This window comes from Trichechus manatus, unplaced genomic scaffold (assembly GCF_000243295.1).
Source record: "Trichechus manatus latirostris isolate Lorelei unplaced genomic scaffold, TriManLat1.0 scaffold00140, whole genome shotgun sequence".
Taxonomy (NCBI): Eukaryota; Metazoa; Chordata; class Mammalia; order Sirenia; family Trichechidae; genus Trichechus; species Trichechus manatus.
The window spans coordinates 3,989,578-4,006,109 of record NW_004444076.1 but is presented as its reverse complement, the minus strand read 5'-3'; the positions used below and the strand labels follow the sequence as shown (position 1 = coordinate 4,006,109).

The 16,532-nt window shown below is 41.8% G+C and overlaps 1 protein-coding gene across 15 annotated transcripts in view; it reads left to right on the top strand.

Moving 5' to 3' along the window:
• SYTL2 (synaptotagmin like 2) overlaps positions 1–16,532 on the top strand; it is a 118,578-nt gene that overhangs the window by 47,868 nt on the left and 54,178 nt on the right. For 14 of the 15 annotated variants that reach the window (XM_023739775.1, XM_023739780.1, XM_023739779.1 and 11 more), the window contains 2 exons: positions 7,105–7,256; positions 9,806–9,941. In XM_023739775.1, the coding sequence (XP_023595543.1) occupies positions 7,105–7,256; positions 9,806–9,941 (288 nt within the window). The remainder of the gene's footprint in view (positions 1–7,104; positions 7,257–9,805; positions 9,942–16,532) is intronic. The other variant, XM_023739777.1, reaches the window with a different exon arrangement.

Here is a 16,532-nt window from a genome sequence, read left to right as displayed (position 1 = left end):
TGTGGGGATGGCTCTGAGGTTGTTCTGCCCCTAGGCTGGTGGAACCAGAACTGGGTCTCTGGTCTCTGAAAATGCTGCTACATGGTTTTTGCTTGTCAGCCCCTTTGCCATCTCCGCAACTGTTTTTGACTCTTTTCATCTGAGTTATAGACTGATAGCTCTGGAAAGGAGATTTTTTTTTGGTCTATTTCAGTTATTTTACAGATGAAGAAGGCAAGGCCCAGAGAGAGGAAGTAACTTGCCCAAGGTCACACAGCTAGTCAGTGCCAAAGCTAAAATAGGAAAAGTTCTAGGTCCAGTGCTTTTCCCGCTTCCCCATGCTGTTTGTTGCTCTTCTTTCAGAAAAGAACGGTAAGGACTTGAAAGAACTCCCCTGCATGGACCTTGGAGTCAAAATCCCATCCCCACAACTAATCTACTGTGGATCACTGGGCAAGTTACTGAACCTCTCTGAGCCTCAACTCAGAGAATGATAATGACCATAATACCAGACTCAAAGGATTAAAATTAGGATTAAGTAAAATAAATCTTAATCTTCTTGGCAAATAATAGGTGATAGATACATTTAGTTAAAGACACTTATTTACCACTTCACCTATGCCTCTGTCTACAAGTTATTAGTATTCATAATCAGATACTCTGATAAGTAGTCTGATTCCTAGGAGGAAATTATTCCGTAAACTCTCAATTATTTAATGTGGTGAAATTTAATTGAGTACCTGTTAAGTACAGGGAACTGTTCCAGATAGTGATGTGAAGGGAATTCTGGGATGACTGAAATATGGTCCTAGTCCTCTTTATTCAGTTAATGGATTATTGATTGTGAATTTAAAATCTCAGTTTTGTTTCCCTAAAATGATTTTATGTTGCCTACCCCAGTCTCCTAGTTGGTATGTGACTTAGAAACAAAAATTATATAATTATAATATTAGTTGAAGGAAAACATCATTAGAAAGGCAAACCTGCCACTAAAATTCAGACTGTTCTTTCAAAGGAACATTTGTGGACTTTGGAGTATAAACCTCCCATCGCTATGAAGACATCACTGATGGTTTATAGCACTGTTTCCTACTAAGCCAGACACTGCCTCAGAATCCTTTTCAGTATGGCTGCAGATGAGATTTGGCATCCAGACTAAAATTTGTTTGCAATTCTTGATATATCCAGTGCTTTGAATTGTTCACATCCAAGTTCATTCAGGACACTTTGAAGATGACATTGTCTGTTTGCTACCTCCATCCCGATTTCATGGATGAGAAAAATGAGTCTCATACAAGGGAAGAGGCTAGTTCCCAAATTACTCAACCTGTTAGTGGTAGAACATGGACTTGAACCCAAGGAAATATCCACCGTGGTGTTTCCCAGGTAGAGTTGAGAAGATAACTGTTCTAGATCACTGTTGTCACCACAGCTGTCTTTCATGCTGTGTCTGTACCTATAGCCACAAGTTCTGTGCTCAGTTCTTATTACACATATCTCTACCTAGCTTCCCTACGTACCAGGTGGAGACATTTCACAGACCAGCAGTGAAGCAGACATCAGGATGAATTCTGTCTCTCCCCCACTCTCCCTCTCTTTTTTTAAAGAAACACTACTATACATACACATATATAATTTTAGTCTTTTATGGTTTGAAAATGAAACACTCTCGAGGTGGTGTTTCCTGTGTTTTGCACCACTCTGCCAGCAGGAAATCGCTGCGGATGTGTGTCTGCAGACCACCACCACCTCCCCACCCCAATACACACTACCAGGTTTCAGTGATGGGTGTTCCTGCAGTAGCTTCAACGTGACCACATCTTATGATTCTCAGTTGCTTCCTTAAGACCTAGTTTCTTTTAAATGAAGGCAGTTGTCATTGAAGAACTGCTTTCCAGGGCCTCTGCTGGTGTTTTCTGTCAAAAGGAAAGGAACCAACATTTGTTAAATGACTACATTGTACATGGAGCGTCACATACATTTTCCCATTTCATCCTCATAACAGGGTAGCTGAACCCACTCAACAGATGAGGAAATAAGGTTGAAAAGGTTAAGTGTCTTACAAAAATAAAAGCCCTGCTTATCAAACTCCAAAGCCTGTGTACTTTCCACACGCTGTGCTGCCTCTTAGCAGATTGTTGGGATCTATGATGTGTCCATGATATAAGAGATGCATGTTTCCTCTATAAGGAACATCTGTGGCTTATTTAATTTTTTCTGTGTTGGTTTTCAGATTCTCCACCAAAGGTCGAATCCCTTGGTAGAAAGAGTGAAGTGTAGCCATCTTAGAAACCAAAATCACATTTGACTTTCTGGGACAAAATGGGGTAATGGAAAGAGCATTGGCCAGGAGTCAGGCTGACTTCCAGTCCCAGCTCTGTGTGACCTTTGTCAAATTACTTAACTTCTCTGGGCCTCCATTGTTTTATCTGTAAAGTGAGGATGGAGAGAATGGACCAATCAACCTCTTTGGCCAGACTGTTGATTCTTGTTATCCAAAACTGAATAGATAATAGCAACCAGTTCCTGCCTATGATGTTACACCTTTGCCTAATTACCTTGAATAGCTGGAAGCTGGAGTGTGCATATATCAGCACAAGAAGAAAAAGGGGACAGGTCCCAGGGAAGGTGCTGAAGCCAGGATGGAGGGCCATGTTGCTTTTCCTCTGTAAGTGCTGACACTCTGTCCGTACCACAGGAGTTGATATTGGCAGTTATGGCTGTAGGTTGAATTTTTAATGCATAATTCTTAGCATATACCTAGTACGTAATAGGAAATTAGTGAATTAATGAATGCGCAGATAACCAGATAAGGTTTAGATATGGCCTTTAAAATCTAGAGGGGGCAAGAGTTTTGCAGTTAACTAAATTCTTCATACATCATGGTAAGATTGTAAGGATTAAATGAGATGATGCATGTTACCTACCAAACATGTGGCTCGTTACAAAACAGATGCTTTGTAAGTATTAGCTGAAGGAATGGGACAGTGACCGGCATCCTTCTGCCTGGATGGCCAGCAGGACAGCTCTTCTTCTACCTTCGCTTCTGCCCACCATCCCGTGGGTGTTGATTGAGCATTTTCTCTATGCTCAGCCCTCTGCTGATCACAGTGTACATATGTAGGGAGAATGATAAGGAATAAAAAATGTGAGTCCCAAGAAATTTACCCTTTCCCACTTCAACTAGATGGTACAACATTAGAAAATCAAATGCTTATTTGGCTGGTGTGATTAGAGTTCAGGAAAAACAAGAGATCAACATGGGCTGGTAGACAGAGAAGATTGTAACCACACCAGCCAGATGGTGAGGTTTTTCTTTTAAGGGTCTACATCTTTACTAAACTTGGATTTTAATGTCACCCATATGGATTCTTTTATAAAATATTCCAAAGGACTAAGATAAGAAAAGGAAAATAAATTGATGATTAAACCTAGCAGTGATAATCATGTTAGGAAGTGCATAAGTGGTACTTATTAAATTTGAAAGTATTTCTCCTTCTTTTGCCACTTTAAAACAAATGAGCCAGAAACCCAACCTCAGTTTTTTACTATAATGGCTACCAGCCTGTTCAGGAGCCATGTGTTTCAGTGTCTGACTCACATAGCACGTGCTTTGTGCTCATTGTGCGTTGAAAATTTAGCACGATCAGGGGCTTGCAGGCAGTCACTTAGGTGAGAGCACATCAAGAGTTGCACAAGGACTCCTACAAAGTACCTTTCAGTTGATTACATACATAAATGAATGACCTCATGAAGAGAAATTGGAAATATTTATGCTGTGAGGGTTTGTGGTTTTTTCCAACAAGATGATGACAGATGCATATTTCATGATGTTTTTTTCCTATTGGGCTGAGAGATGAACGTGTCCTGTCTCATCAGGAAAAAAGTACAACTATCGTGGTGGGGTATTGTTCACTTAACCCCAGCAGGGACAGGATCTTTTTTATCTCTTGTCTGACTCAGATTGGAGTGGCTGCTGAGCATTTATTTATTCGTTGACGTATTCACTCAACAAAGAGTTATTGGATATCTGCTCTGTGCCAGGCTCTTTGCTAGGTGCTAGAGTTACAAAGGTGATTAAGGTGTAGTCACCCTTAAGGAGTTTGCATTGTTCACACATTAGTGGGAAGAACAGATGTGTAAATAGATCATTGGAATACAGTTTGGTAAGTGCTGTAGAAGTGTTATGGAAGCCTGAAGAAGAGCAAGCTGAACTCTGCCCTTGGGAGTTAGAGAAGGCTTCACTAACAAGGTGATGCTTGAGCTGAATTTTGAAGAATTAGGAGCAATGTGCTGGACAGAGAAGTGTGGGAAGGACATCCCAAAAGATTCACATTTATTGGCCTCTTAGCGAGATCCCCAAGCACTGTTAGGTACTTTCAGGTAAACACCTCATTTAATCATCACAGAAGTCCTGCAGAGTAGGTCTTATTTTCCTCACCTTTGCAAATAGGGAGACTGAAGCTTAGGGGAGTTCAGTCTCCTGCCAAAAGTCACACATCTAGGAAAGGTCAGAACTGGAATTTGAACCCAGTTTTGGGAGATTCCAAAGCCCATAGTCTTGCCACCACACCTTTGTGCTTCTAGCATCTACAGAGTTGTGGAGACATGAAAGAGCAGTTTGGAAAAGTAAAAAGTCAAGTGTGTTTGCAAGTGGCAGGGAGGGACTAAATGCTGGAAAATGAATCTGAAAAGGTTGCCTGAAGCCAGGTGGTCAGGGGTCTCATATGATACTCCGTTCACTCTGCAATCACTGAATAAATAAATACTATTTTCCAGACACCAGAGATGCAGCCACCACCTGTCAGTTTGTCATACTTTGGTGGCTTGCATGTTTCTATGATGCTGGAAGCTGTGCCACCAGTATTTCAAATACCAGGAGGGTCACCCATGGTGGACAGGTTTCAGTGGAGCTTCCAGACTAAGACAGACTAAGAAGAAAGGCCTGGCAATCTACTTCTGAAAATTAGCCAGTGAAAATCCCATGGATCACAACAGAATGTTGTCCAGTGCAGTGCTGGAAGATGAGCCCCCTTGACTGAAAGGCACTCAGAATACACAACATCACAAATGGACTTGAGCATACCAGTGACTAGGAAGATGGCACAGGACCAAGCCGTGTTTCATTCTGTTGTACATGGGTTGCCATGTGTCAGAGCCAACTCTACAGCAGTTAACAACAGAGCTGCAAAGATGTATTGAGTACAGACTCTGCCCCCAGGGGCTCATGGTCTAACCAGAGGGAGGTGGAAGAAACCTCTCTTCTGGAAGTGAACTCAAACTCAGGCTTTTTGGGATAAGGCAAAACCCTCACCCCACCATCCCAGAAGAGATTATTTACTGTACTGAAAGCTTTAGGCAATGGGAAACCATTAGAAACATTTAAGAAGAAACGTGAGCTCACTGGTGACTCAGAACCATGAAGTGATAATGCTGTCCCTGTCAGGATTTGGTGATGGGCTCTGGTCACAACTGTGTGGTCAAGGGTAGTGATTAGACATGTTTGGGAGAGAGGAGGAAGTTCAAGCAGAGAGTTGGACTCTGGGTGGAAAGGCACTTTCCAGGCACACTTGTGAAAGAGAAGACATCATTGCTAAACCCAGGGAAACTGCAGCTCCTGTTTTCCCCACTCCCAGGTATGCCTGTGTGTAGCCCTCATACACAGCCCTGCTACCACCTTGGCCCATTCATATTCTCTGGCTAAAGCACTTAGGCTTGCTATTTAGGAAGCATGCATATTAGCTTTGATGACAATCCTAAAACCCTCTTGGATTTATGTAGCACATTATCTTCCAAGACTTCAAAGTCTCCCTAAGGCTTGTATGTCACTTTATTCTAAGTATATCTCTGAGTAAAGAAAGATATTACTATTCTCATTTTATTGAGGCAGATATAGAGATGCAGAGGTTAAAAGACTTGTCAGTTAGAACAGTGTTTTTCCAGCCAGTACAAATTAGGGAGGTATTAAAAACAAAGAACCAAATGCGTTGCTGTCGAGTCAGAATTGACTCATAGTGATCCTATAGGATAAGAGTCGAACTGCCCCTCCATAGGGTTTCCAAGGAGCAGCTGGTGGATTCTGCTGACCTTTTGATTTGCAGGTGAGCTGTTAACCATTGCGCCACCAGGGCTGCGAGAGAGGTGTTAAAAAACCCAAACCAAACCTGTTGCCATCTAGTCGATTCCGACTCATAGTGACCCTATAGGACAGAGTAGAACTAGAATTGCCCTAGAAGGTTTCCAAGGAGTGCCTGGTGGATTTGAACTGCCGCCCTATTGGTTAGCAGCTATAGCTCTTAACCACTATGCCACCAGGGTTTCCAAAGATATTCCTGTGAATAGGAGGGCAATATTTGGCTTATTTTTTGGTTTTAGCTTTTCAGTGAGCAGGAATGGTTGTGGAACCCTTAAAAGCAGTATCTGCACAAATGGAACTTGCCTCTGCCTCCATTCCCCTCCTCAAATTTGGTTTTCCCTGATTCCTGCCTGTCTTTTCTGCATGCTGTTCCCCAAACAACAAGGATATCATGTCCTTTCCTTACCACTCCCACTCCCACCTCCTCCCCCCACTGGCTTCCAGAAAAGTCTCTGATAATCTTATATCACCTAAATGGAATGAAGGGACTGATGAGCTGATAACTACCCACCAGTTATTCGCTGAGTGTTTATTAGGTGCCAGGCACGGTGTAGATGGCTGGTTTCATGCATTAACTAGTGTAATTGTCATAGCAACCCCAAAAACAAGTTACTGTGATTAACCCCTTTTTATAGATAAAGAAACCAAGGCTTAGGGAAGCTTTATATGTCATCCGTCTCTGGGGTATTTGCATTTAAACAGTGGACACAGAAGACTACAGCTAAAAAGTGAATCTTGAGAAATTTCAGACATCATCTGGGAATCATGAATTACATCTTTGAATGAAAAAAATACATTGGCCTTGGCTTCACTGACTTTTCAGGCAAAAGAGAACATACATTTATTTGTTGTCTGGGAGGTTTGTGGGATCTAAAATAATGAGAGCTTCATTTTAGCTTTATGTTTACAAATTTCTTTATGCAGTGTCATAGTGAGCTCATTTATTTACTGCGGGTTCTCAGTGAAGTAATGCTCTTTCCCTTTTGTAGACATTTGCCTGAAAAAGTTAAGGATGATCAGCAGCTGAAGAATATGAGTGGCCAGTGGTTTTATGAAGCCAAGGCAAAGAGGCACAGAGACAAAATCCATGGTGCAGATATCGTCAGAGCATCCATGAGAAAGAAGAGACTCCAGGTAGCAGGTGAGTTGATTTGACTAGTACTCTTGGAACCAGCATTTGTTTGGGAAGGAGGAATCAAGAGAAAGGAAGGGTGTCAGAAACATTACTGAAATTTGCTGAGGGAAATAATATGGAGGTACACCTTGTGTAATGCATGGCCCTCTAGCTCAAAATCCTTTTGCCTTGGATTTGGATGGATAATGGCAGTGTGGTTTAGAGAGATGTAGGAACCATGTTGGGAACCATGTTGAGATGCAATAGCATAGATAATTGGGACTTATAAGGGACCTACCACCTCTTATTTCTTTGGCTTTTAACTCTGAAGATTCAGAATCTTTTTTTTTGAATAGGATGAAGGGCTTAGACAGAAAGAGATCAGCCTCCCCATTCAGTGACCTTGACATCTGGTACTTCTTTAGTCAAATGAGTACATAATTTAAGTGACTATAAAGACAGTATTCTGAGGGCTTGTTGAGAATTATTTTGAGTTCATTAATATTTACTAGGTACCTTCTGTCTAACTCTGGACTAGTCAGTGTAACCCTTTACCCGGTGAACAGCCTCTATCTTCTAGCCTGTGGTCAATAAGGAAAATAATTATTATTATCTTTTGAGTATCTGATATATGCTAGGCTCTCACTGTATTATTTCTCATAGTCACAGCAATCTTTTTTTTCTTTTATTTATTTTTTATTGTTGTAGTTTAAGTGAAAGTTTACAATTCAAGTTAGTCTTTCATACAAAAGTTTATACATACATTGTTATGTGACCTAATTGCTCTCCCTATACTGTGACAGCACACTACTCCTTTCCACCCCTGATTTCCCGTGTCCATTCAACCAGCTCCTGACCCTCTCTGCCTTCTCATCTCACCTCTAGACAGAAGCTGTCCATTTAGTCTCATGTATCTACTTGAGCTAAGAAGCACACTCTTCATGAATATCATTTTATATCCCACAGTCTAGTCCAATCTTTGTCTAAAGAGTTGGCTTTGGAAATTGTTTTAGTTCTAGGTTGACAGAGGGTCTGGGGGCCATGATTTCTGGGGTTCCTCCAGTCTCAGTCAGACCATTAAGTCTGGTCTTTTTACTAGAATTTGAGTTCTACATCCCAACCTTCCCCCGCTCCATCAGAGACTCCCTGTTGAGTCACAGCAATCTTTTACAGTAGGTATTATTATCCTTATTTTATATATGGGATATATATAAAGCTCAGAGAAGGTAAGTAACTTGCCTAAGGTCATATAGTTGGCAAATGGCAGAGCTGGAATTTCAGCTTCCCTGACTCAGCCACACTCCCTTGCAGATAAGAGCTGATTACTTATTATGTAGCACGGCATTGCTTGCACCCCTCTTTGCTTTTCAAAATCATCCAGACCTTCAGAAATCTTGAGAAGTCCAGATTAGGGCAGTTGACTCCATTTTGCCGTTGAAGAAATTTAAGACTTTTGCATAAAGAGACTTGTAAGAGATACTACCCTGGACTGTGAGTATTTGGAAATTGAGAGCCCTAGTAGTCTTTCATCTTCTTAACACTGATGAAGGTATTCCTGGCACTTACTGGCTATGTGGCCTTAGGCAAGTTTCTTAAACTCCTTGAACCTCAATTTCCAAATCTGTAAACTTGGAAAATGGCTCCTACTTCATATGATAATGCATGCAAAGAACAGAGCACAATGCCTGGCACTTAGTCATCACTCAGTTGGTGTTAATTATCTGAGGGGTTCAGGTAAAGAGTCCTGGGTATTTAGAGGCAAGAGAGGCTATTTCTTGAAGTACAGAGGTTTTATGGGGGCCCTGGCGTCTGAGCTGGGTATGGAGGAGTATATAGGATTTGGATGTGTAGAGACTCTGGGGAGGAGGAGGCAGTGGAGAGGGACATTCAGACCTGAAGTGTTTTGTTCACCTTTGTACCCTAGAACCCTGCATTATGTTGGGCACACTGTAGATGTTCAGAAAATGCTTGTTAATGATGATCTCAATGAGGTGTCCCTACACTGAGTGGCCCCTGGCCATACACATTTGGTCCTGACCCCAGTTCAGGTCATATTAACAACCTAAAGGCAGTCAGAATTTTGCTTTGGTGGTTTCTGGAGTTACCTGCACATTTGAAGGTACACGCATCGTCTCGGGAGACTCTGCGTGGGGGTAGCTAACATCGCAGGAGGTTACCCTGGGTGGTGCAGATGGTTAAGCACTTGCCTACGAGCTGAAAGGTTGGCGGTTTGAACCCACCCAGAGGTATCTCAGAAGACAGATGTGGCAATCTGCTTTTGAAAGATCATTACCTTGAAAACCCTGTGGAGCAGTTCTACTCTGCACACATGGGGTCACCATGAGTCAGAATCAACTTGATGGCAACTAGCAACAACAGTATCACCATAGGAATCTACTGACTTCTCTTGCAGATGTAATCCTGATCCCAAGTGCTCAAAGTCATCAGTAATTGCCTTGGCACTCAGGGCAGACCTGAGGCTCAGGTTTGGGCTTTCAGTGATAAGAGCTGATAAGAGAGTTGTAGGTCACAGAGGTGAGAGATAACCTTCCTGTCTTTATTGTTTCCTGTTTCAGCTGAGCAGAGTAAGGACAAAGCAAAAGGGGCAAAGGAAAGCTGGGTGAATAATGTCAACAAAGATGCTTTCCTTCCCCCAGAGCTAGCTGGTGTTAAAGAAGAGCCAGAAGAAGATGCAGCACCAACAAGTCCAAGGTAAGACAGAGCTTGTGGGGAAGACTGCTGCAGGTGGGATTTATGGCTTGCTGTGCTGAATGCGCAAAATGGTGGGCTGTGAGTACAAATGCCAGACTATTTTCCCTGGCATTGGGAAAGGTGTGGTATACAAAAAAAATTCTGGGCCCCGATGAGGAGAAAGCCTGAGTAGTACCCTTTCCCAGTTCCCAGGATTTCTAACAAATATGAATCTTAAATAAAATTAAAATGTTAAGTGATAATTTCTTCCAGTAGCAGCAATAGCTATTTTTTTGTTTGTTCTAAGGATTTCCCATTAAATAAAGTAGAACGAAAGATTACTCCAAAACAAATAGAGAGGAGTAAGTCATTTCTGGGAAGAGATGAATGATAGTCAAATTGCTACAGCCTAGTGCAGTGGAAAAAAACTCAAGCCTGGGAACCAGATTTTTAACCCTAGAGTCTCCAATTGCAGTGAAGTTGATGAATTTACTGATGGCACGGCCACTGAGTCAGGGGCCAAGGCAACTGGGGAACAGGGATGTTTCCAACTTAGTTTACAGGTGAAGAGGAGGGTGTATGATATAGGACCAATAGGCATTTCAGAATCAAATATAAGTAAAGTTATGTCATATGGATAATGGAATACTGGCTTTATGAAGGTACCCATTATCTATCCATTTCCCTGTTGGAGAGGAGATTACTTTGTTTCCCATGGCTGGTAGGCTGTTTCCCCTCTGGCACTAGTTGTAATGTTCTGTTATGTCTGTAGCAGCCGTGTTGGCTAGAGGTTAGAACACTTTAACAGTAGCCACCAATTGATACTGTGACCTTGTACTAGTTATGACTTAACTTCTTGGACCTTTGTTTTTCTAGCTGTAAAATGGGAACAATAATAGGTTGTTACCTATTGAGAATTAGCTAATGAATACAAAAACTCCCCTGTGGGTGCTCAATAAATGGGAACATGGACTCTTACATATACACAGATATTTCAGGAGGTCAGTGGAGGAGTGTGCAGAACACCCTACCTCACTAGCTACCTGCAGTCTCCCTAATAAGATGAAGGCCTTCCTAAAATAGAGAAGGATGAGACCTTAAATATTAGAAACCCTGGGAGAAAGGAACACAGTCACTTAGACTCACCACCAAGGAGCTGAGAGTAGCTCCTAAGAGCCAGGTTTGATAGGGGGGTGGGGGGCACCACAGCACTGACCAGCTGAAGGATGGGGGTACAAGTGCCACAGAAGGGGACAGAAGATGAGTCAGCAGCATCAGAAACAAACTTGACTCATTGTGCAGTTTTATCTGGGTCAGACTTCTCATCCTTCTCCCAGGAACTCATACCATCTCAAAGGTCCTGAGGGACAGAAGTTCCACTGCCCCCATAGCTTGACTCATTTTCTTCATGACCCCATGTGAGCTGGGGGGGTCTTCTGCCACTCTTCCTCAGTTTGAGGCTAATAATAACATAGCTTCCAAGATTCATATCTATGTTGTTTTCTGCATTACCTGTGTGACCACAGACAAGTCTATCGGGTCTCATCTGTAAATCAGAACAGCGTTGCTTCACCAAGATACTGAGAGATTACATGAAGTGTGGGAACTACTTAGCACTTTTCAGAAAAAAGAAAATTGGCAGTTTCCAGGTGGCTTTATAATTATGTTATTATACTTTGAATGAAGTATGGTTGAGAAGGCAAGAGTAAAGATGTTAGATGTATCCAGTGTGCTTTGCTCACTAAAGGCCAACATTGTCATATGTGGCATGGGTGGTAATCATCCAGAACTGTGGAAGATCTTTTTCACTTCCTTCTTTCAGTGTCAGAAACTACTACTTTACTTGGTATCACGTTAAGCAATGTTTCCCACTCAGAGTTTAACCTTTGTGAACTGGGTGTGTTAAGTATATCTTGGGGCCTGTACTTTTAGACTAAGTGAACTTCAATAGAGTGACTCAATACCTGTCAATATTTTCTTAGGAGTTGGAGAGTGTGAGCCAGCAATAACTGTATTGCAGATTCTGAAGGGGTTTTTCTCATAGACTCTGTGGCAAGGCCCTTCTTTCTGCTGTGGGCACAATTCTTTGGGGTCCTGTCCATAGAATTAAAACACTGTGGGTCCCCAGCATTTACTTAAGCATTGGTAGCTACCTGTGTTCTTTCTGAGCTCACCTTTGTTTGTACCTGTAGCACAAGGAAGCAAAGAGGAGTTTGATGAGCAGAGGAGCAGAGAACAAGGTTCCTTCTAGAGTGGCAAAGGGAAAATTTCAAATACTCACAGTTCTAGTTCTGGTTACTGATTTTCACCTGAGCAATGTTGGCTGGACCAGTGCTTTTCAAGATGTTTGTGATGATAGATCAGTTTGGGTTTTTAAAAAAATTTCTAATCCATCACAGATTTATCCTGTAAAGATATCAATTAATCTGTAATCAATGCAATCTATTCTATTTCTCTGACACCAGCTCAATTGAAGGAATTCAGTTCCAATCCAAATCTGCTCAGTTCAGCTGCACATACAGCATTTTTTCCTCTGACCCTAACCACGAGAGCTAGGTTAGATCTCAAATTACAGGTCATAGTCCTCCAGACTGCCAAATCTGCCCAGAACCTCAGACACACCAGCTACAAGCTTGGAAGTAATCAAGGTGCCCCCTCACTCTGACTTGCTGGCTACAAATTTAGAATTTCTCACTACCCCTTAGGATGCTAGCTGTAACCAAAAGAAGCAAGTTCTAAGGTGGGGAGAGGGTTACATATTGGGGCAGTGGACTTCTCAGTGCCCTGACATCAGACTAAGAAGTTGGCAGCCTACACTGTGTATAAGCCAGCCCTAGTAATAGATGTCATCAGTCCCTAGGATGAAGTCAGTGACTGCTTTAGTTTCAAGTAGCAGGGAGTAGGCCTGCTACTTGAAACAAAAGGCAAAGAGTTATAAAGGAAGACCAGGAAGAAAGGCAATGTAAGAATAAGAGGGAGTATAAAAATACAAAGAGAAGAGAAATAGGCATGAATGGTGAGGATGGAACATTAGTCCACAGATTGGCTACCTTTGCTCAGGGCTGTTCATTGGAAATAAAGTGTTTAAATGTCCTTGTTTGCAATTGATTAAAAACACTAATTTAATGTCTTGCTAACACTCAGTGGAGTCAATCATTCTGTAGAGTCACTCATACATTTTTTGTTCATTCATTCAGTCAACACTTTTTTCAGGTTAAATCCTTTTATTTTCAGGAATGCATGTGTCTAATGAACAATTACATTAGATACCTGTACTTTAATTGTAAAAAAAACCTTGTTATTAGGCGCTATATCCACTCCAGCTGTAACAGGAAGATCCCATAGCCCTTCCTCCATCACAGTCAGCACTGCTAACGTGGGACACTGGATGCTAGAACCTCCACCACTGTGGAGTCAGAAGCTTCTGCTGCTACCTCTGACAGAAAATGGCTTCTGTGAGGCACCTACTTGCTCTTATTGTTCTCTTCCAAAACAATTTCTCCTATAAGCTAGGCCCATTGGCCGAGGCTAGGTCACCTATTTGTACCCTTGCTGTAAGAGAAACTGGGAAAGTGCTTTAAGGGTTTCTACCTTGGGTAGGCAGGACTCATCCTAGGAGAAATTCATCAAACATAGAAAGGGGGTTCAAAAGGTGGTAACCCCTTACCCTCGAGTCACTTCCGACTCATGGTGACCCCATGTGACAGAGTAAAACTGGTCCATAGGTTTTGTTTCTTCGTTGTAATCTTTATAGAAGCAGATTGCCAGGCCTCTTCCATGGCGCTGTTGGGTGGGTTCAGCCGCCAGCCTCTAGGTTATTAGTTGAGCACAAACCGTTTGTGCCACCTGGGGATGTAAAAGGTGGTAAGTGGCCCCCAAAAGCTAGGTAAGTACCTGTCAGAATGAAATGCAACCAAATACAGAGATCAAAATTTTTACATCAAGTTACTGGTAGCCAGTTGCTGTGGAATCAGTTCTGACTTATGGTAACCCCATATGTTGCAGAGTAGAACTGTGCTTCATAGGTTTTTTAAGGCTATGAAGTCAGTCGATGTTTATTGAGTATTTATTGTATACAAGACGGTAGCTAGGAATCCAAAGATGGCAAGATATGGTCCCTATCTTTGAGGAACCCATTGTTTGGAGAAGGGGCTGGCATGTATAATCACAAATTATGATACAGTGTGACAAGTGTATCTAAAAAGATATGGAAACACAGAGCAGCAGCATTGACTGTTTCTGGGGTGGAGGGGAGGAGCTGCCAGTGAAGCTTCTGGAGATAGTCATATTTGAAACAGTTATTGAAGAATGAAATGGTTATGTTAGGTAGACATGGTGGAGAAAGCAGTACAGGCGGAAGGGATGACATGGGAGTATTGTAGGGCTTGGCATGTTGGGAACCTGGAAGTGGTCTAGTATGGTTGATGTGCTGCATGAGTGGTGGTCAGTTACGCTGAAAGAGGAGGCTAGAACTCCAAATTGTGAAGAGCCTTAAATGTTGGCCAAGAGGCTGAACCTTTTCCTCTAAGCCACAAAAACCAAACCCATTGACATCAAGTCGATTCCGACTCACAGCAACCCTATAGGACAGAGCAGAACTGCCTCATAGGGTTTCTAAGGAGCAGCTGGCAGGTTTGAACTGCCAACCATTTGGTTAGCAGCCGAACTCTTAACCACTGCACCACCAGGGCCCCCTCTAAGCCATAAGTAGCCTCTAACTTTTTAATCAGATTTACTTTTTAGAACGATCATTGTGGCAGTTGTGTGGAGGATGAGGGCACACAGTTCAGTTAGGATGTTATAGCAGAAGTTCAGGTGAGAACCTAATCAAGGAAGTGAGGAAAGGAAACATATAAGAGGGTTTTAGAGATAAGATCAATTAGAAGGAATTTGAGGTATTAGTAGGATGCTCAGAGGTATGTAATAATTGACTATGATATGTGGGTTTTTAATTAAGCGTTCTCAGCTGTCGCCTATGTGTCAGAATTGCCTAAGGAACATTTAAAAATCTAGATCCCCAGGGATGGGAATCACTGCTTTGCTCTCTCAGGGCTGAGGGCCTGGATTTTCTTCACCACCATGTCCCGAGCATTTAACAATGTGTCTGGCACACAGTAGGTCCTCAGTAAAGATCTATGGAATGAGTGAATGCCCTTACCTTCTCTTATTGCCCATTGCTGCAGTTATCACCACCTGGCATTATATGATATTTATTTTTATATGTGTTTATTGTTTGCCTCATGAGGACAAGGACTTTGTTTTGTTCACTGCTGTATTTTTGTTTTGTTGACTGCCCTATTCCTAGCACCTGGGACAGTGCCCAACAAATGTTTTGTTGAATGAATAAATTAATGAAGAATAGATGGAGAATGAGGGACTGAATGAAAAATGGGAATAATTGATGAAATAAAAAAAATGAATTACTGAGTAAAAAATAAATGGTGAGTTAGGAGATTAATAAATAAACAAATGAATGAGTAAATGAATGAATGAAGTAGTTTGAACCTCAGCTAACTGAAGCATGGGCATAAACTAGGGTCCCCAAAAGACTGAGTAAAATAAGAAGAGAATGGAGAAAAAAATAGAAACTACAGATAAGAACAGTATTGAAAGCCCACAGATTTCATTGCTTTGGGCTATTGAGCATCCCTCGCTTCAGAAGTTATCACCATGAGCACTGGTGATTATAAAAAGATGGAGGAACACTTGAGGGGCACTCTCAAATTTGGATAACTAAAAGAGAGGCACATTCAAGATGGAGAATTAGAAGGCATGGAGGTAGGAAGAAGTGTGGCCTGCTGCAGAGATTTGTAATGTCCCTTAATCAAAAACATCCCTAGAGAGTGCTTCCAAAATGAGTTCAGAGAAAAGCCTTCTCTGTGGTGTTTCTTCCCATAGTTTTAGCAGGTTCTCCTCTGGGAACTTTCCAATAAAATGGAGAGAAAACTTTGAGGTCCTTGCAAGCAAAACTGTGCATCCCCACCTCACTTCGTTTTTGATAGAATTAAAAGACTATTATGTAAGTCAGCTTAGTGAACCAAAAATGCTAGTCTTTGAACTTCATTGCCTGTACTTCAGTGGTACTCACTTCTCACACCAATCTCCCTCTTATTTTCTGTTGACTGAAAATCAGTTGAAACCATCGCTTTAATTCTGAAATAGCATTATTTTCCACTAATGCTCTCTTTTTTCTAGAAGGCCTCTGTCTGAATCTCAAAGAAGGATTACCTACTTGCCCTCACCCCCAGTAATAAGATCAGTGTAAGGCACCTAGCTTGCTCCCAAAGGCAGGGTAGAGATGACCAATGTATAGGACAGTGCATTTGATGTTTGTTGCTTGGATTGATAGCAAATCCAGTGATGTGAAGATTTCTCAGATGCCTGCCCAGCAGAATTATTTATATTTATCTCTTAGAAGAACCCTTCTTCCTAATCCTATAGAATCTCAGATTTACCCTATCAGTGTAGTAGGAAGTTTTACTATGTGTCTTAGGCTGAGTTCTCTAGAGAAGTAAAACCAGTAAAGCATATAAATATATATATAGATAGAGATTTATATCAAGGAAATGGCTCACATGGTTGTAGAGGCTGGAACATCCCAAGTCCGTGGAT